This window comes from Budorcas taxicolor, chromosome 21, assembly GCF_023091745.1.
Source record: "Budorcas taxicolor isolate Tak-1 chromosome 21, Takin1.1, whole genome shotgun sequence".
Classification (NCBI taxonomy): Eukaryota; Metazoa; Chordata; class Mammalia; order Artiodactyla; family Bovidae; genus Budorcas; species Budorcas taxicolor.
In genome coordinates, this window is record NC_068930.1 from 72,037,261 (window position 1) to 72,057,401 (window position 20,141).

General features: G+C 49.4%; 1 protein-coding gene across 4 annotated transcripts in view; it reads left to right on the plus strand.

The window, feature by feature from the left end:
• The window catches only part of KLC1 (kinesin light chain 1), a 66,004-nt gene that overhangs the window by 35,160 nt on the left and 10,703 nt on the right, over nt 1–20,141 (plus strand). Inside the window, exons 10-15 of one of the 4 annotated variants that reach the window (XR_008201227.1) lie at nt 6,862–6,911; nt 6,997–7,064; nt 9,064–9,172; nt 14,730–14,891; nt 19,049–19,099; nt 19,751–20,019. Coding sequence is in view for 2 of the 4 variants with exons in the window: in XM_052659684.1 (XP_052515644.1) it covers nt 6,862–6,911; nt 6,997–7,064; nt 9,064–9,172; nt 14,730–14,891 (389 nt within the window). In the remaining 2 variants the exon portion in view is untranslated. The remainder of the gene's footprint in view (nt 1–6,861; nt 6,912–6,996; nt 7,065–9,063; nt 9,173–14,729; nt 14,892–19,048; nt 19,100–19,750; nt 20,020–20,141) is intronic. The other 3 variants (XR_008201228.1, XM_052659684.1, XM_052659685.1) reach the window with 3 other exon arrangements.

The window sequence follows — 20,141 nt, forward strand, 5'->3', positions numbered from 1 at the left end:
TCAGTAAAACAGGATCTGATTACTTGAGGCATCTGCCCCCCTTTGGTGGCCGTGACAAGAGGGGCTGAGAGTGTCGACAGTTGTTACCCGTGTGTTGGAAACCTTAGGATCCGTGGGGGAAAGAGGATGTGGTTAATAAATACGTTCTTTCATGGAGAATTTCTGGAAAGCACTTTCGAGAGCCTTTTAAGAAGTGCCTTCGTTCTCCTCTGTCAGCAAGTGGAGCGGTGTGCCTATCTTACTGTCAGAAGATGGCGATGCCTCTGGCTTGTCGTTCTGGAAACGGACCCTGTCCTCCTCGGCCCCTGCTGGATCACAGCTCACCTCCCTGGGCTTCACAGTCCATAGGGGCTTCCGTGTCCTCTCCCTGCAGAAGCCTTGCTGGGTTTCGGTTGATTCCAGGCCATCAGCTTAGTGCTGCTTCAAATAAGCTTTACTCAGGGAAGTGACTTACTAACCTTCCTTGTGATTTGCTGACTTCTCTCTACTAAAAATAGGAGCATGGAGTGCAGTTAATTGGGTTCTAGTTAGAAGCGGTTTTTCTGTACTTGGATTTATCCTCCACACGAACGTTAGGACACAGGACAGAAAGGTGCAGGTATGCCCTGACTGGCGGCTGGGGCGTGCCTTTCAGGCCACAGGCCGCCTTTACTGTGGTGCAGCATTGAAAGCGTGACATGGTTTGTTGTCAGGAAATCCATTTCTCCTAACTGAGGTGGATTCTTGTCTAACAATAGGCTAAAACCTCAGTAAACAACAGTGTTGGTTCAGTTCAGTCTCTCAGTTGTGTCTGACTATTCGCGACCTCATGAACTGCAGCACGCCAGGCCTCCCTGTCAATCACCAACTCCCGAGCTTGTTCAAATTCATGTCCATTGAGTTGGTGATGCCATCCAACCATCTCATCCTCTGTCATCTCCTCCTCTTTCCATCAGTCTTTCCCAGCATCAGCGTCTTTTCCAGTGAGTCAGTTCTTCGCATCAGATGGCCAGAGTATTGGAGTTTTAGCTTCAGCATCAGTCCTTCCAATGAATATTCAGGACTGATCTCCTTTAGGATGGACTGGTTTGGTCCCTTTGCTGCCCAAGGGACTCTCAGGAGTCTTCTCCAACATCACAGTTCAAAAACATCAATTCTTTGGCGCTCAGCTTCCTTTATGGTCCATCTCTCACATCTGTACATGACTACTGGAAAACCATAGCTTTGACTAGAGGGACCTTTATCGGCAAAGTAATATAATATCTCTGCTTTTTAATATGCTGTCTAGGTTGGTCATAGCTTTTCTTCCAAGGAGCAAGTGTCTTAATTTCGTGGCTGCAGTCACCATCTGTAGTGATTTTTGGAGACTAGGAAAGTAAAGTCTGTTACTGTTTCCATTGTTCCCCAGTCTATTTGCCATGAAGTGATGGGACTAGATTCCGTGATCTTAGTTTTTTGAATGTTGAGTCTTTCCCTCTCCTCTTTCACTTTCATCAAGAGGCTCTTTAGTTCCTCTTCTCTTTCTGCCATTAGGGTGGTGTCATCTGCATATCTGAGGTTATTGATATTTCTCCCGGAAATCTTGATTCCAGCTTTGCTACATTGAGCCAGGCATTTCACATGATGTACTCTGCATATAAGTTAAATAAGCAGAGTGACAATATACAGCCTTGACGTACTCCTTCCCCAGTTTGGAACCAGTCCATTGTTCCATGTCCAGTTCTAACTGTTTCTTCTTGACCTGCATGCAGATTTCTCAGGCGGCAGGTCAGGTGGTCTGGTCTTCCCATCTCTTTCAGAATTTTCCACAATTTGTTGTGATCCACACAATCAAAGGCTTTGGCATAGTCAGTAAAGCAGAAATATGTTTTTCTGGATCTCTTGCTTTTTTGATGATCCAGTGGATGTTGGCAATTTGATCCCTGGTTCGTGTGCCTTTTCTGAATCCAGCTTGAACATCTGGAAGGTCACGGTTCACGTACTGTGGAAGCCTGGCTTGGAGAATATTGAGCATTACTTTGCTAGCGTGTGAGATGAGTGCGGTTGAGCAGGAGTTTGAACTTTCTTTGGCATTGGCTTTCTTTGGGTTTGGAATGAAAACTGACCTTTTCCAGTCCTGTGGCCACTGCTGAGTTTTCCAAATTTGCTGGCAATATTGAGTCTCCTTGTGATGATAACAGCATCATCTTTTAGGATTTGAAATAGCTCAGCTGGAATTCCATCATCTCCATTAGCTTTGTTTGTGATGATGCTTCCTAAGGCCCACTTGACTTCGCATTCCAGGATGTCTGGCTCTAGGTGAGTGATCACATCATCATGGTTATTGGGCCATTAAGACCTGTTTTGTACAGTTCTTCTATGTATTCTTAGCACTTCTTCTTTGTAGCTTCTGTTAAGTCCATACCATTTTCTGTCCTGTATTTGTATCTTTGCGTGAAATGTTTCCTTGGTATCTCTGATTTTCTTGAAGAGATCTCTATAGTCTTTCCCATTCTGCTATTTTCCCCTATTTCTTTGCATTGTTCACTTAGGAAGGCTTTCTTATCTCTCCTTGCTGTTCTTTGGAACTCTGCATTCAAGTGGGTGTGTCTTTCCTTTTCTCCTTTGCCTTTTGCTTCTCTTCTTTTCTTAGCTATTTGTAAGACCTCCTCAGACAGCCATTTTGCCTTTTTGCATTTCTTATTCTTGGGATGGTTTTGATTACCACCTCCTGTACAGTGTTATAAACCTCCATCCATAATTCTTTAGGCACTCTGTCTGTCAGATCCAGTCCCTTGAAACTATCTGTCACTTCCGCTGTGTAATCATAAGGGATTTGATTTAGGTCACACATGAGTGGCCTAGTGGTTTTCCCTACTTTCTTCAGTTGAAGTCTGAATTTGGCAATAAGGAGTTCATGATTGAGCCGCAGTCAGCTCCTGGTCTGGTTTTTGCCAACTGTATAGAGCTTCTCCATCTTCGCTGCAAAGAATATAATCAATCTGATTTCAGTATTGACCATCTGGTGATGTCCATGTGTAAAGTTGTCTCTCGTGTTGTTGGAAGAGTTTTTTTTTTTGCTATGACCAGTGCGTTCTCTTGGCAAAACTGTTAGCCTTTGCCCTGCTTCATTATGTATTCCAAGGCCAAACTTGGCTGTTACTCCAGCTGTCTCTTGACTTCCTACTTTTGCATTTCAGTCCCCTATGATGAAAAGGACATCTCTTTTTGGTGTTAGTTCTAGAAGGTCTTGTAGGTCTTCATGAATCGTTCAAGTTCAGCTTCTTCAGCATTACTGGTTGGGGCATAGACTTGGATCACTGTGATACTGAATGGTTTGCCTTGGAAACGAACAGAGATCATTCTGTTGTTTTGAGATTGCGCCCAGGTACTGCATTTTGGACTCCTTTGTTGACCATGAGGGCTACTCCATTTCTTCTAAGGGATTCTTGCCCACAGTAGTAGATACAATGGTCATCTGAGTTAAATTCACCCATTCCTGTCCATGTTAGTTCACTGATTCCTAAGATGTCAGTGTTCATTCTTGCCATCTCCTTCTTGACCACGTCCAATTTATCTTGATTCATGGACCTAACATTCCAGGTTCCTATGCAGTATTGTTCTTCGCAGCATTGGACTGTGTTTCCATCACCAGTCACATCCACATCTGGGTGGTGTTTTCACCTTGGCTCCATCTCTTCATTCTCTCTGAAGTTATTTCTCCACTGATCTCCAGTAGTTTATTGGGCACCTTCCGAACCAATAAATAAGGTGGGGAGTTCATCTTTCAGTGTCATATCTTTTTGCCTTTTTACAGTGTTCGTGGGGTTCTCAAGGCAAGAATACTGCAGTGTCAGTAAGTTTTAAATACTCTTCGTCTTTTTTTAAAAAAGATTGAGATTTAAAATGTTTTTTCAGACATTTAAACAGTTTTTGTGCCAGCACCCCTAACTGAATAATCCATCTGTTCCCACCACTGAATCTTCAGGTCTTATTGGTCATATTCTAAATTCTTTATCGAGTCAGAGGTTTCATTGCTGTTGTTAATGGTGGGGGTGGTTTTTGTGTTGAGCTGTTTCTTTCCACTGATGCAGACGCTGCTGCTTGCGTCAGTCACACACCTTCTTGGGTGCTGTGGTTGGAAGTGAGGCAGGTGTGGGAGGGGTGAGGGCAGAGTGTGCGATGTGTCAAGGGCTCTCTGGTTAATCTTCCTTTGCAGAATTTCCTTGGCTAGTCTCACTGTCTTTCTTTTGCTTTATTTTTTTAATTGAAGTATAGATTTAAAATGTTAATTACTGCTTTACAACAAAATGATTTGGTTATGAGTATATGTACATTCTTCTTAAAGTGTTCAGCGCTGTGGTTTATCTCAAGACGCTTACTGTCTCTGTGCTGCTCAGGGCCTCGTGGTTTGCCCATCCTCTGTGTGGTCCTTGCGCCTGCTGACCCGGGCCTTCCTCTCCGCGTCCCCCGCCCGCCAGCAGCTCCCAGTCCGTTTTGTCCCCGAGTCTTGTTTCTGTGTCATGGGTAGGCTCCTTCGTGTCGTAATTTAGACTCTCCACACACGTGGCAGCCTGTGTGGCCTGTCTCTCTCTTTCTGCCTTCGCTTAGCGTGACCGCCGAGCTGCACCCGTGTGTGGCCTGTCTTTCTCTTCCTGCCTCACTCAGTGTGACCGCCGAGCTGCACCCGTGTGTGGCCTGTCTCTCTCTTTCTGACCTCGCTTAGCGTGACCGCCGAGCTGCACCCGTGTGTGGCCTGTCTCTCTCTTTCTGACCTTGCTTAGCGTGACCCGCTGAGCTGCACCCGTGTTGCTGCAAATGGCACTGTGTCATTCTTTATTTTCTCATGACTGAGTCGTGTCCCATCGTGCATACGTTATCCGTTCATTTGTCGATGGACATGTGGTTTGTTTCCAGCTCTTGGCTGCTGTGAAAGTGCGGCTCTAAGCGTGGGGGTGCCTGAGTCTTTCTGCGGCGGCGTCCTCTCTGGGCGTGGGCCGCGGCGTGGCCTGGTGGGTCACGCGGTAACTCTTTCTTTGCTGAGAAACCTCCCTGCTGCTTTCTATAGCAGCCGCACCCGCTTATATTCACACCGGCAGGGCAGGAGGCTTCCTTTCTCGCCTCACCCTCTCCAACACTCACTGTTTGTAAACTTTAATTATGGCCATTCTGACAGGTGTGAGGTGGCACCTCATTATAGTTTTGATTTGCGCATCTCTGATAATTAGTGATGTTGAGCATCTTCTCATGTGCCTGTTGCTTATCTGTATGTTGTCTTTGGAGAAATGTCTATTTAGGTCTTCTGACCATTTTTTGATTGAGTTGTTTGTTCTGTTTTGTGTTGCTGAATTGTGAGAGCTGTTTGTATATTTTGGAGATTAATCCCTTGTCAGTTGTATCCTTTGCAAATATTTTCTTCCACTCTGTAGATTGTCTTTTAATTTTGTTTATGGTTTCCTTTTCTGTGCAAGCATTCACTCTTTTAAAACCAATATTTAAAACTAGTTTTACTCGTCTCCTATGACATGCCAAATAATCATCATGATAGTTAACCATGTACACTAGTCTTTCAATGAAAAAAGAAAGCAGTTGAAATTTGTAATGTTGCTTTTCCTAGCAGTTCTGTGAAGTGGGTCACGCCTTACTCCATTTTAGGAGTGAGGACCCTGCAGCTCAGTGCTTTGTCCAGATCGGGAAGTTAGGAGTGGTTGGATTGGGCGGGGACACAGGTCTTGTTCTCCCAAGCCTGAAATATGGCCTCAGTGCGGGAAACCTCAAAAATAAGTGCGGAGACGGGAACAGGAGAATCTGCCATTTCATTACCCGGATAGTGTCTCGCCTTCCTTTTTTCCTTACTGGTGTGTACAGTTGCAACGCCACTTTACATAGAGTCGCATCTACGATTATTTTCCTTTATGCTGACAGCTTAGCATGCTTCAGGCCATAACCTTCACTTGCAAGACTGCTTGCCTGCCGTGTTGTGGTACGTTAGTTGTTTGGAAGTTTTGGATGAACGGTATGTGTCAGCGTTCTCAAAAGTTAAGGGCCATTGAAAGGAGCATTGATGTGTAGTTTTTTCCCTTTTTCTCTCAACATCTTACTACTTGGACTTTGTCTCACGTTGGGTTTCTCAAATTCTAAATGGTCCCAAGTGTTACATGAAGGTTCTAGCATTGAAAGTTTCCTTACAGGGTTTTTACCCAAGCTCCACTGGGAGACGCCTGCAAAGAAACACACCTTCTCTCTGCTAAAGACTGCGCCCTGGGAACCTGAGCAGAGGAGCTGTGAACCCCAGATGCAGTAGGTCAGGATTGCTGTAGACACTCAGCTTGGCTTGTGTTGAGGGAAGTTGAACAGCATCTGCAGCTTGCTAGGAGCACACTTTGGACCCTGCTGGGAAAGAGGCTAGAAAACAAAACACACGTCATCAAATAGCCCACAGCAGACAGGGTCACTTTCACGCCTCACCGGTGCTGGAGAACTGAAGTAATTTCTTTTTTATCTGTGAATCCCCAGCTCTCAGAAAATAGTAGGCGTTCAGTAAATGTTTGGAGAGACAAGTCAGCGAACAACAATAGAAAGTCTCCTTACAAGGACTCGAGCGTGTGTGCGTGTTTTTGACAGTAGCCTCCCTGTCTGGGTAGGCACCTTTGATTCCATGTCATCTGTTCACAGAATGGGGTGTAAATGGCCATTTCCTCCTTGTTTCTTGGGTCTGGTTCTGCTGTCAGAGTCCTTATTCTCCAGTGTGAAGCCTAGTCTGTCCTAGTTGTGAAAAGTAATATCTGCGAGGAATCATATGGAAAACAAAACGGAAACCTTGCAAACGCTGGAACTTGACAGCTTCTGCGTAGTGGACTGTCTTGTGCCTCAATTCATAGCATGTTATTTTTTCTTCCATAGATGAAAATAAGCCCATTTGGATGCATGCTGAGGAGAGAGAAGAATGCAAAGTAAGAACACATTATTTTGTGAAGTTTTCTAAACTGAATATGTTGCTTGATAATTATCTACTTGAAATTCTTTGTTGCAATTTAGGGAAAGCAGAAGGATGGGACGTCTTTTGGAGAGTATGGTGGCTGGTACAAGGCCTGCAAAGTTGACAGGTGCGTCTGCTTGCCTGGGAAACAGGCCTCAGCTGTGGGAGGCGCTGGTGCTTCAAGGGCAGCCTGTAAACCACCTCGTGTGTAAAGTTCCGCAGGGTGGTGTGGCTGCACAGGCCCTTATTTGCCCCAGATTCCAGTAAAACTCCATAACTTTGTAAGTGAGATAATTTATACAAAACCCACCTTAATAGGATCCCATGGGCAAAAACACGGGCCCTGTTCATTAGTGCTGTGTCTTAAGGCTAGCTCCCAGGTTGCAGGAGGAGAGATGGCTAAGTGGAAACATAGCCTTTAAGGCCATAGGGTGGACTCGCGGGAACAGGCCGGCAGCCCTGCGAAGCCCCCACTTGGCAGCTGTGTCCAGGTGCACAGCCCATCTCCTGCAGCCTCAGGGCCTCCTGTCTGCAGAGGGCAACGTGGCTCCTCCACCAGCAGCCCGCCAGCCTGGCCCAGTGCTGTTTCCTCTTCTGACTGGAACGCTTTTCTTGTCTGTAGTCTTTTCCTGTTTTAACTTTCACTTATCCTCTAAGACTCAGTTTACTAGTCTCCCATTCAGTTCAGTTCAGTTCAGATCAGTCACTCAGTTGTGTCTGACTCTTTGCGACCCCATGAACTGCAGCACGCCAGGCCTCCCTGTCCATCACCAACTCCCGGAGTTCACTCAGACTCAGGTCCATCGAGTCGGTGATGCCATCAAGCCATCTTCTCGGTCGTCCCCTTCTCCTCCTGCCCCCAATCCCTCCCAGCATCAGAGTCTTTTCCAATGAGTCGACTCTTCGCATGAGGTGGCCAAAGTACTGAAGCTTCAGCTTTAGCATCATTCCTTCCGAAGAAATCCCAGAACAGATCTCCTTCAGAATGGATTGGTTGGGTCTCCTTGCAGGCCAAGGGACTCTCAAGAGTCTTCTCCAACACCACAGTTCCAAAGCATCAGTTCTTTGGCGCTCAGCCTTCTTGACAGTCCAACTCTCACATCCATACGTGACCACAGGAAAAACCATAGCCTTGACTGGATGGTCTCCTATTACTCTTTCAGGAAAACTCTTTTATTCTGAACTCCTAGTTTGGAATAAATATCCCTCCCCTGACTCCCCATAGCACTTACCATAATTTCTGAATGTCACATGCTTTCTCCCAGCACTGTGTACACTGTCTCGAAACACGTTGAAGCTGCTGCTGCGTCTTGTTTGCTGCTCTGGGTCTTAGTTGCAGTGCACATGGAACCTCTTTTGGATCCTGCAGTGTCTTTTTGGCGGCACCCAGGTTCTCTAGCTGTGGCCCTCTGACCTAGCTGCAGTGCAGCATGGGGGATGTAGTTCCCTGACCAAGGAGTGAGCCCAGAGCCCATGCATTGGGAGTGCAGAGTCCTAGCCGCTGACTGGACCACCAGGGAGCCCCCGGCTTATTTCTAAAGCTCCCGTCATCGATAAGAGAAAAGGCTCCTGGAGCATATCTGTAGTGACGTGAGCTGGGTTTATTTCTCATTGTTAACGAGGCTGCTTTGTGAGCAGCACAGCAGTGCCGTCTTTGTCACTCTGCTTGGCCTTCTTTTGCACACACAGCCGTCATTCTCTGCCTCGGGTCCCGCTGGTGATGGTTTTGGCCCCGCTCTGCTCCCCTTCCTTGGAGGGGAAGGAGGAGGGTGGACGGCAGCGCTAGAGTGCGTGTCCTCTGCGCTGCCTGGCACAGTCAGCTCTGCTTCTGGGGGAAGCTGATGGCCACCAGGCAGACCCAGCGCAGACCTTCCTGCTGAGACGCCCAGTAGGCTGTGTGAGTGGAGAGAGCACTGGGGTTTGTCCCACCAGCCGCAGGCCTCGGTGCCGTAGGGAGGGGATGCATGAGCTAGAAAAGCCTTTTAGAGTTTTACAGCTAAAAAGTACTGTAGAAATTTAACTTTAGCCAGACCTAAGTATGTTTGTCCTTTAGATGAGGTGCTGTTGATAGTGGCTGCTCCGAAACATACATTGAATCGGTTTGTGAATTATGTGCTTCCTCACAGTCCAACTGTCACAACTACTTTGAAAAACCTCGGGGCACTTTACAGACGTCAAGGCAAATTTGAAGCGGCAGAAACGCTGGAGGAAGCAGCCATGAGGTCGCGCAAACAGGTCAGTCAGCAGCCTTCTGCTTGTAGCTTTGAGTTTGATTCTGTTTCATGAGACTTGTTGAAGCACTGGTTTAGAGAGAAAACACTGACTGTTTTAGTTTGTACAAATAAACTTGGGCTGCTCAAGTGACATAGACATGACACCACAGGCGCAGGCAGCAGGAGCGGGAGCCAGTCAGAGCCCCAGAGCCAGAGACGCCTGCGCCTTCGGGGACGCTGTCAAGAACACAGAAGGGCGCCCACAGAGTGGGCGGACGGGTTTGCAGACCACATCTCTGACGCGGCCTAACATCCAGAACGTATAAGAAGGAAAGGAGCAGCTCACGGCAAAATGAACACAGGCCCTAAATCGACATTTCTCTGAAGATGCTGCACAGCCGCCAGCAGCACGTGGAGGGACACTCCAGGTGGTTAGCCATCTGGGGCTGCAGGTGCACATGGCAGCGAGGCGCCACCTCACGCCCTCCAGGATGGCTGGAACGAAAACCAGCAGAAATAGCGGGTGTCCAGGAGGGGGTGCAGGGACTGCAGCCCTGCGCGCAGCTGGTGGCAGCGTGGATGGCCCAGCTGCCAGAGAGGGCAGTTGGGAGGGTCCTCTGGGAGCGAGGCCTGGAGCTCCTGCCTGACCCCGCGCGCCCACCCCTGGCACCTGCCCGACAGAGGGCAGCTGGGTGCTGAGGCGGATGCCGCTGGCTCCCCTCCCTCCGTGCCGGGTTCCGTGTAGCTGCTCTGAACGCCTGTCCCCGGGAGGCACAGCCAGGTTCCTGCGAGGCTGGTCAGTCACCAGATCAGCACACAGCCTGTCTCCGCTGGGTTCCTGTTCAGAGACACCCTCTTTAGTGTGTGTTGTTGACTCAGTAATGTTGATGTCATGGCCGGCAGCACTGATTCCCGCCTGATGGGAGCTCGGTGTCTCCATAAGGCACGTCCAGAGGCGCCCTGAGCACCACTCGAGGGGCCACCGACCAAAACGCAGACAGCATGGTTCTGAGTAACTGAGGCTGGGGGCAGGGCACTGTCTGCAGTGAGGGACGCAGCAGGAGAGCAGTGTCGCCTTCTCCCGTCTTAGTGCGGATGTGCGCGTCGACTGACTTGAGTTTTCCTCCACTCCGCGTGTATCCGTGAATCCCCACGGAAGCACTGAGAGTGTGGATTCGGGATGACAGATCCATTTTGGCCAGTGGGTGAATTGGCAGGTATGGCCTCCGTGAGTGATGAGGAAATACGTTCATGGCAGCGTTGGTTTCAGTAGGTTGAATGTCCAGACAGCTGCACGTTCATCGATAGATGAATGGATACACCATGTAGTATATCCATGCGATGGAATGTTATTCGGAAATAAAAAGGACTACTGAAGCACTTTGCTTCGTCATCTGAGGTGTTTTAGTTATGCTGAAACACGGTTTGTAAAGCACATACAAGGAAAGGGCTTGTTTTGTGCCCTTTAATTACCAGTTTTCAGAGTTAAGAGGTTAACGTGTTACTGTACATGTGTACGAGTACAGTACAGATGGCAGGTTTTGTTTCTGTTTCTAGGACTGGAGGGGCTGATGTTTTTTTCCCCAGAATGGTGTGTGTGCAGGCTATCATGCAGTTGCTGGTTTATGGTGACTTTTGGGTTGGGCTGGAAGTCACCTGTCGAGCTTCTGTGCAGAGGGAATAGAGGAGGCCTGGCAGAGGGCCTGTCCGTGGTCCTCTCCCTGCCAGTGCCCCTGCGGGCGCCCCTTCCTGCTGCCCTCCTGGGGTCTCCGACTGAGGCGCTGGTGTTCTGGGGAAGGGGACTCTGAGCATGCGCCCTGGGTGTGCACAGCGTGGGATTCTGGCTCTCGGTCTGTGCTGCCCCTGGGTCATTGGGCCTTGCTGTGACCAGCACTGCACAGAGTCATCAGCCAGCAGCGTTGTGAGCCCGGAGCTGAGCTGCAGACGTTTGAGGAAGGGGTTGCCGGTGCTTTGCTGAGAACGGCCTCTCCTGCCAGGAGGGCCAGGGTCCACTTCACTGAGGCTGTCACAGCAGCGTGTGGTCTGTTTGGGGTTGTGCCCCTCGAGGAGGAAACTGTGAGGGTCAGTGAAGGGATGGTGTTTGTGTGCGCCGTCTGGGTGGAAGTTCCATCTGGAACATCAGGTGGGCACTACCTGGCCATCAGGTGGCTCTGGAGCACACGTGGGAAGCTTGCTGCCAGGCGCTGGCGCAGGGAGCTGCCCTTGGGTGTGCGCGGGTGATCCTGAGGGTAAGGTGCGTGGCCTGTGCGTCCCGTCTCTCTCAGGAGCTGGAGAGTTTGCCCGGAAAACGCCTTTCATAAGCCAGGGGCTAATTTCTTCAAGCGTTGTACTGAGAACAGTGTAATCCTTGAGTCTTCACCCTATACTTGTTTTGGAGTTGCAGAACACCAAGCAGTTGGTGTTAAAGTGTTAGAGCCTGGGTGTTTCCCCAGCACTTTGCCATGAAACTCCCCAGACGTCGTCCCCGTGCACTCACCAGCTAGACCGACTCGTGAGCGTCTCTCCCCATCCGTCCTTCAGGCCTTTTTTCTGGATGCCTTTCAAAGGTGTATACCTCGGTACACTTTCATCTAAATACTTCAGCATGCACCTCATTACCTGAAGCTCAGAATTTGGTCATAGTGTTTTAAAATTTGAGGTAAAAATCTATATATGGTGAAATGTACAAGTCTGCACGTTCTTAAGAATTACTGTTCTGACTTCCCCTCCAAGGTTTAAGAGCTTTTCCCCCTACTATATGTTTAGTCATCTCAGAAATCCACAATAGACACTCAAAACTAGAGTCAAAAGGTCAGAGTCCCAGGATGCGTGGAGGACAGAGAAGGCCAGTGCAGCAGTTCAGCAAGAGGAAGGTCGCCTTCCCCACACAGGTCTCTGAGGCTGGGGACCGTCTTCCCAGTGGACGCACAGACAAAACCCATGGCCCAGTGCTGGTGGGAGGAGGGGAGGTCGACAAGAGGCCAAGCCCTGAGCCTTCGGGGTGGGAGCCCTGACTCCAAGACCCTAGACCACCAGAGCACTTGCCCTGGGGAGCATCAGGTAGCGAGAACTCACACAAAGGAGAGACCGCTTGAGTGCACGATCTGGCATCACCCATGCTCCAGTAGTACCCTGTGCAGGACGCCTCGTCTAAACAGCAAACAAAACAGAAAGCAAGCTGCTGTCAGCAGACAGGACTGCCGCCTCACTCAGCCTCGCCCAGCCGAGGAAGGACAAATGAAAACTCGGCACAAGTCTCACCCCACGAAGCTTACACAGACCACGGGACCCCCATAGGAGGGCAGAGACGAAAGGGAAGGAAGAGTTCAGCCTTGAAGCCTGGGAAAAGGCGACCTCAAACACAGTAAGTAGAAAAAAGAACATAAAGGCAGAGGAATACTACACACAGGACGGAACAAACGGGAAACACAGAAACCCAAGTAAATGAGGAGGAAACAGGCAGCTCCCTGAGAAAGAGTCCGAATAATGACAGTAAAGATGGTCAAACCTTGGAAACAAAATGGAGGAAAATGCAAGAATCAGTTACCAAAGAGCCAGAAGAATTAAAGAATAAATGTACAGAGACAAACCACACAATTACTGAAATTAAAAATATTCTAGAAGGAATCAGTAGTAGAATATCTGAAGCAGAAGAACACATCAGTGAGCTGAAAGATAAATTGGTGGAAATAACTTCTGAAGAGCAGAATAAAGTAAAGAGAATGGGAAGAACTGAGGATAGTTTCAGAGACCTCTGGGACAATATCAAACGCACTAACATTTGAATTATAGGCGTCCCAGAAGAAGAAGAGAAAAAGAAAGGGTATGAGAAAATTTTTGAAGAGATTATAGTTGAAATTTTCCCCAGCATGGAAAAGGAAATAGTCTATCAAGTCGTAAGAGGTGCAAAGAGTCCCATACAGGATAAGCCCAAGGAGAAACACACCAAGACACATACCAATCAAAGTAACAAAGACTAAACTCAAAAAAAGAATATTAAAAACTGCAAGGGAAAAGCACCAGGTAACATATAAGGGAAACCCGACGCCCTTAACAGCTGATCTTTCAGCAGAAACTGCAGGCCCGAAGGGACCGGCAGGATATATTCAACGCACCGGAAGGGGAATGTCTACAACCACGGTTACTGCACTTGGCAAGGATCTCGTTCAAGACTGATGGAGAAATAGAAAGCTTTTCAGACGAGCAAAAGTTAAGAGAATTCAGTACCACCAAACCAGTTTTACAATAAATGTTAAAGGGATTTACACAGTCAAGAAATACAAGAGAAGAGAAAGATCTACAGAATCAACCCCAAACCATTAAGAAAATGGCAATAGGAATATATATATCAATAATTACTATAAATGTAAGTTGATTAAATGCTCCAACCAAAAGACACAAAATGGCTGAATGGTTACAAAAACAAGACCCGTATATATGCTGTTGACAAGAAACCCACTCCAGACCTAACGATATATATAGACTGAAGGTGAGAGGATGGAAAAACATACTCCATGCAAATGGGAAGCAAAAGAAAGCTGGAGTAGCAATCCTCATATCAGACAGAGTAGCCTTAAAATAAAGAAGATGACAAGAGATAAGGGAGGACACTGCATAATGATCCGGGGACCCCTCCAGTAGAAAGACAGAGCCGTTGTAAATATCTATGGACAGGGAGGCCTGGCGTGCTGCGATTCATGGGGTCGCAAAGAGTCGGACACGACTGAGCGACTGAACTGAACTGATGAACCCAACACAGGAGCACCTCAACACATAAGACAAACACTGACAGACGTGAAAGGAGAAATTGACAGCGACACGATAATAGTAGGAGACTGCAGCACCCCACTCGCACCAGTGGACAGCTCGTCCAAACAAAATTCATAAGGAAACACAGATCTTAGATGAGATGGATCTCATTGGTATCCTCAGGACATTGTATCCAAATGCAGAAGAATACACCTTCTCACATGCACGTGGAACATTCTCCAGGATAGACCACATCTTGGGTCACACATCAAACCTCAGTAAATTTAAGAAAATTGTCATAAAAAGGAATGCATTTGAGTCCATTTTAATGAGGGGGATGAACCTAGAACCTATTATACAGAGTGAAGTAAGCAGAAAGAGAACAGTAAGTATTGTATTCTAACTTATATATATGGAATCTAGAGAAACGGTACTGAAGACTTTATTTACAGGGCAGCAGTGGAGAAACAGAGAACAGACTTGGGAACGTGGGGAGAGGGGAGGAGAGGTGAGAGGCGTGGAGAGAGTAACAGGGAAACTTACATCACCACGTGTAAAATAGAGAGCCTCGGGAGTCTGCTGTGTGGCTCAGGAGACTCAAACAGGGCTCTGAGCCAGCCTAGAGAGGCGGGATGGGGCAGGAGACGGGAGGGATGTTCAGACGGGAGGGGGACACGTGTGCCTGTGGCTGATTCGTGTTGAGGTTGACAGAAAACAACGGAAGTCTGTAAAGCAGTTATCCTTCAATAAAAAATCTAGAAAAGGAAAGAAACCCGCAGTAAAACTTCAGCGCTAATGGGTCAAACCCTTGTCCCCCTGCCTGCCTCCAGGGTCTTGACAATGTTCACAAACAGAGAGTGGCCGAAGTGCTGAACGACCCTGAGAACACGGAGAAGCGGCGGAGCCGGGAGAGCCTGAGCGCGGACGTGGTCAAGTACGAGAGCGGCCCTGACGGAGGCGAGGAAGTGAGTATGAGCGTAGCGTGGAACGGGGTAAGTACAGCACACAGCGCGCCTGCCCAGCCCGGCCGCGGCCCGGCGTCTCCCGGCTCACCTGTAGGCAGCCTCTTTTCCTCAAACTAAGTACAAATTAAGCCTTTTGTAAGTTCGAATCTTCTGCTAATACTGCAGTCTGTTCCTTGTTTGAAGAGATTGTCTTCTCTTTAGGAATCTGTGAGAGCTGTTGGCTTTCTTCTGAGCACGTAATGCTGATTGAGTGTCCTGGTTGTTTAAAGCATACTCCATCATCTGGTTTGATTTTAATGTTAGGTTTAGTGCGGCAGAGAACTAACTCGCTTTTTTAACTTAACCCATTTTCATTGCTAACTTCAGTGCTCCTAATTTCACTGACGAGGCTGCTGTAGATTTTGTTAGAATTAATCAAGCCTTCAAAGGAAGATGATGATCCAAATAGGACTTGTCTGTAGCAGAGAACAGGACAGGGCCTCCCGCGTGGCACTGGTGGTGAAGAAGCCGCCTGCCTCTGCAGGAGACGCAGAACATGCAGGCTCAGGCCCTAGGTTGGAAGATCCCCTGGAGGAGGGCCTGCCGGGGCCTTTGGGTTGCAAGCTTGTGCCTGCATCGGACACCTGTCACCTCCCTGGCAGACTCTGCCTCCGTGGAACGTCTTCCCCTTGCTCTTCTCCAGGGCTGTCAGAGAGCATGCGGCCTTCTGCGTGTTTTCCAGTGAGGTGTTGTAACATATTGAGCTGGTGTCTTTGAAATTTCACTTTTATGGGAGAGGGTTGAATGCAAGTTTACTTCTAATACAGTCAGGTGTAGTGTTCATTTTTGGTTTTGGAAGTCATATAATGCAGTTTGATGAGGGTTTCCCAGGTTGCTCAGTGATAAGAATCTACCTGCCATGTGGGAGACCTGGGTTCTATTCCTGGGTCGGGAAGAGTCCCTGGAGAAGGGAATGGCAACCCACTCCAGTATTCGTATTCTTGCTTGGCGAATTCCGTGGACAGAGGAGCCTGGTGGGCTATAGTCCATCGAGCTGCAAAGAGTTGGACTAAACAACAATAAAGAATACAGTCTGACCAGTTACAGCTGTGCAGATGTTTTGCCAAATAGTTCAGGGTCTTTCTTGCAGTCTGTCGTTTTGAGTCTATTCTTTGGGATTTTCTCTGGCTGTAGCAGTTGGGCAAGGGTCAGCATTCTAGGTTGACGTTTTACACAGAACATTACTGGCCAGACTTTGCGAGAGAGCGCCTTTTACTGTCTTTATCTGGCAGCTTCCTGGCTGTGGTTCTTCCTGTGCCAAGACAACCAATCAGCATGTGCTTTGGCCACGCGCCCGGTGGGCCTCGTCCGGGGCGCAGCCCGCGGGCGTCCGCGTCCAGCCGCGCTGTGTACCGTGCTCTCCCCGCGCTGGCTACTGTCCGCGCGCTCTGTGTGGAGGGCCCGCCCTCCGCTAGTCCTGAGAAGCCGGGGGCGGGGTTTGATCCTTCAGAGTGAGGTTCTGGGGGAGCTTTCTCTTGAGACAGTATTTCTAGGTCAATGTTTGAGTGACATCATGGGATGATAAAATCGTCGACGCCTCAGGGCTCTCTTAGAGTCTTCAAGACGGAGACCCGGGCTGAGGAGAGGAGCTGCTCACTCCCCATGGGGTGAGCCGTGGAGTCGTGGATGCAGAGGGTGGAGGCCCCCCCCTCCCCCCCAGTGCCTGCCTGCTCCTGCCTTCGTGTCACGTTTCCGTTCGCTGGGACAGGTTGTCACTCAGGACGTGCACACAGTGGGCACTGGGTACTTTTTTACTTACCTCCTAGACACCAGCAGCTCTGTGTCTGACGAAATCCATTCCAGGGCGTTCGGTGTGGCAGTGGGCTCCCTGGCTGAAAAGAATCTAGGCTTCAGGTCACCAGTGCAGCACCTAAAATCACTTTGGGCATAAGGACCCCCCTCCCCCTCCCCCCACAAACGGGGTCTTCCGTGAAGCAGCAAGTGAGCAGAGAGTTCACCGGGGCGGGGACAGCGAGAGCCCGCTGAGACCACCCCACTCCCGTGGGCCTCGCTCTCAGACTGGCTTCCCCCCGGGAGTGCTGAGGTTCGGGGACCATGCTGCTTTCCTAGCAGTTGGCTTGTTTTATTTTCACTGCATATGTTTTAAGAAGAGGCGAGAAAGCTGTACGCACCCTTAGGTGTTCTTTAATTTCAGCTTTGCTGAATCAGATGAGCCTGTTGTAAGCGTCACCTGGGTTTGGGGCTCACACACGCTGTCCCCACCTTCTCTGCCCAGGTGTAAGGTTAAGTGCCTGATGCCATCTCGGCGTGAGTGCAGGCTTCCCTGGGGCTCCAAGGCAAACGTGCAGAATTGTTGCTGTTTGCAGCCACTTTCCTGTTGGCATTAAGATTTTCTCAGTGTTACGCGGTCAGGATAGAAGATAGAAATAGATTGAGAGTTGAGGCAGCGCCGAGGCTGGGCCTGTCTGCACTTCACGCTTCAGATCACAGGCTCTGCGAGCCTGCCGCCTCTGTCTTCACTGTCATAAGGACTTGGCACACACTCACAATGAGAAGATGCTATTTAGGGTTTATTTTACATTGGGGTTCTACGTTAGATTTTAATTTTTTAAAAAAGGATTTCACGGGTTAAAAGAATTTGTCCCCTAATAAATAAAGAAATGTGAGCCAAGTGGACAAAAACAAAAGGGTTTCAGTGCTCCTTAAAACGTTTGGAAGGCAGAGGGAAAGCGCTGAGTAGCCCTCACTTGGGTTTTCACAGGACCCCAGGCCCAGGCCTTCTCAACACTCAGAAGTAACACTGACCATGAAGGGCAGTCAGAGAGGACAAGTGGGTTATGATCACGAGCCCTGCAGACACTGCCCGGCTGGCTCAGCACCCAGCTGAATCGTATGCTGTTAAAATACAAGAGCAGCAAGCCTGCTGGACATGTTTTAATAATTTCGGTGAAGTTTCTGGATCAGATTCTCAACATGGTAGATAATTTGTTTAGAGAGGTACAGTTCTCTTCTTTTTTAATGTACCATAAAGATAATAATTGAAGTACCTGGAAGAGTAACTCCATCAGGCGTTGTTTTTAGGTAGACTCTTCAGGTCTAGCAGTCACTCTCAGGATAAGTCTCTATGGTCCTGCCTCTGAAGACACAGACGGTCCATGCACAGAAGCCCTCCCTGGGTGGCGCTGGCCTCGTGGGTCTCTGCGGCCCACGTGTGTCAGTCCTGGACCGGGTCCCCAGCGGGCCATGCAGAGCCGCAGGGCTGCGCTGTGACTGAGGGGTAATTGCATTGGCAGTGGCCCCACCAGGCTTCCAGGAAACCCTGCACGCCTCCCTTCTGGGTGGAGCGCCAGCCTGGGGGCCGGGTGCTCGGCTGGGGTCCTTGTGAAGGAGCCCCGCTCCACGTCAGCATTCTTGTCAGGCTGTCCCCCGTGTTAATGATTCCGAAAGCTGCTCACCCAGTAAGCTTTTCCCTAGGATTACTGGGAATGAGATATACTGTCAATTACAAATAGTTTAATTTTTATTTTTAAAAAATGATACTAGGAAGACAACGAGAACATAGCAAAGGAGAAGAGTTTAAAAGTACCAAGTCACCTGAGTCCGTAGCTAATATGCACTGCTGTGCAGCTCTTGGCCCCTTCCTTGCTCTGTTAGTGTCTGTTCAGAAGCCCACTCTTTGAGGCAGGCATCCTTCCGCGGCAGAGTAGAGATCCGGACTGGTTTCCAAGTTGGATGCAGGGCCTCTTCCCACCCGTCACGTGTGTGCTGAGTAGGAGCCCACCCAGTTTGGTGCTGTCCTGATGGTCCTCTCAGGGGAGCGTCCCAGGGGGTGGTCCCAGGGGCTGAGAGCAAGGAGGGCGGGCACCCCTCCCCAGGTCTGTCCCCCCCAGCCTGCCCTGTGGGGGGCGGGGAGAGAGTGTGTGTGTGCGTGTCTGGAAGAGGCACTTCTGGAACCTGAGTGAAGTGACTCTTCCGTACTCGAGTGTCTAGGACAGGAATATTATAAATGACACTCTATATAGTGTAGCACTGAATTTTGAAGTGAACAGAACTTGTACTGTTTACAGAATTATATTAACATTTTAATAACATTGTTTTTCTGAAGAGCAGCAAGAACTTATGTTTTCTTGTCCTCCCAGCACTGATGGGGAGTTGGTAACAAGTTTTATTTTTCCATTTTAAAGATGAGAAAGATGAAGCTCGGGCTGGTTAAATGACTTGCTCAGCATCGCATGGTGAGTCAGTGCGGGTGGGCGGGCGCAGGTCCCTGCGGGCGGGCTCCCCGCCGGCCAGGACCAGGATGCGCGCTGCCGCGGAGATCCGCTTCCATAGTTACTTTAACTTTGGATTATCAACTGCATGTTTAAAATGTGCTATAAACTTTGAAAGCCAGTGTGTCTTAAAATGTCTGAAATGCCAGTGTATTTTAGAGGAAGTCCTGCCCGAGTTCAGGGGTCCCTGTGTAGCGCAGGGCTGCAGGGTCCCCGGGTCACGGCTGGCGTGAGTGCACTCCTCGCCCACCGTGGGGTCTTCCTGTGGCCACTGTGCTTTTCATTTCGGAATCTCCTTATGCACAGTAACTCGAAAGACGTTTCACGGTTGCATATCAAGGGGATTGCTGCCACGGTGCCAGTCCATGTTGTAAACTGTTGGATTTTATTCTGATGACGATTCGCCGTGATGAGGAGATGAAGCAAAGGTAGCCTACAGAAGGCCCAGGGCCTGCTTTCCCCGGGGCTGGCGGGAGCAGGCAGCAGGCAGTCCCAAAGACCGAAGCGGCTGGAACGCCGCCGCGGAGCTGTGACCTAGAAATACTGTGGGCCGGGCCGCGCTTCGAGGGCGTGCTCCGCCTGCTCACGGGCTCTCTCTCCGTTTCTGTCTGACAGGCCTAGCCGCCCTGCGCGACACCCGCTGTCTCCTGCATGACGGGCTCCTCCTCTCTCTCCAGTGCTGACCGCTGTCTAGCATCCCTAGGATTCTCTCTCTGACTGGCCACTCCTCCTGGTGCTGCTGTCCTGTCGGGGGCTCCTTATCTCTGTATACATGTAGCTCTGCCAGATATGTTCTTAGTAATGCAGACTGTGTTAGCACACCACCTGCTGTGTGACACACAAGTTAGACGACGAAGCGCGACTCGCCGTCCCCTTCGTGAGAGGTAGTTGGTAGTCCCCCGTGTCCCTGCCATGGCATGACGGTGCCCGTGACCCTCCTAGGCTGTCAGAGTAGGGCATGTGCTCTCCCGGGCGCTCCCCTTTGGATCGTGCTCAAGTAGAATCT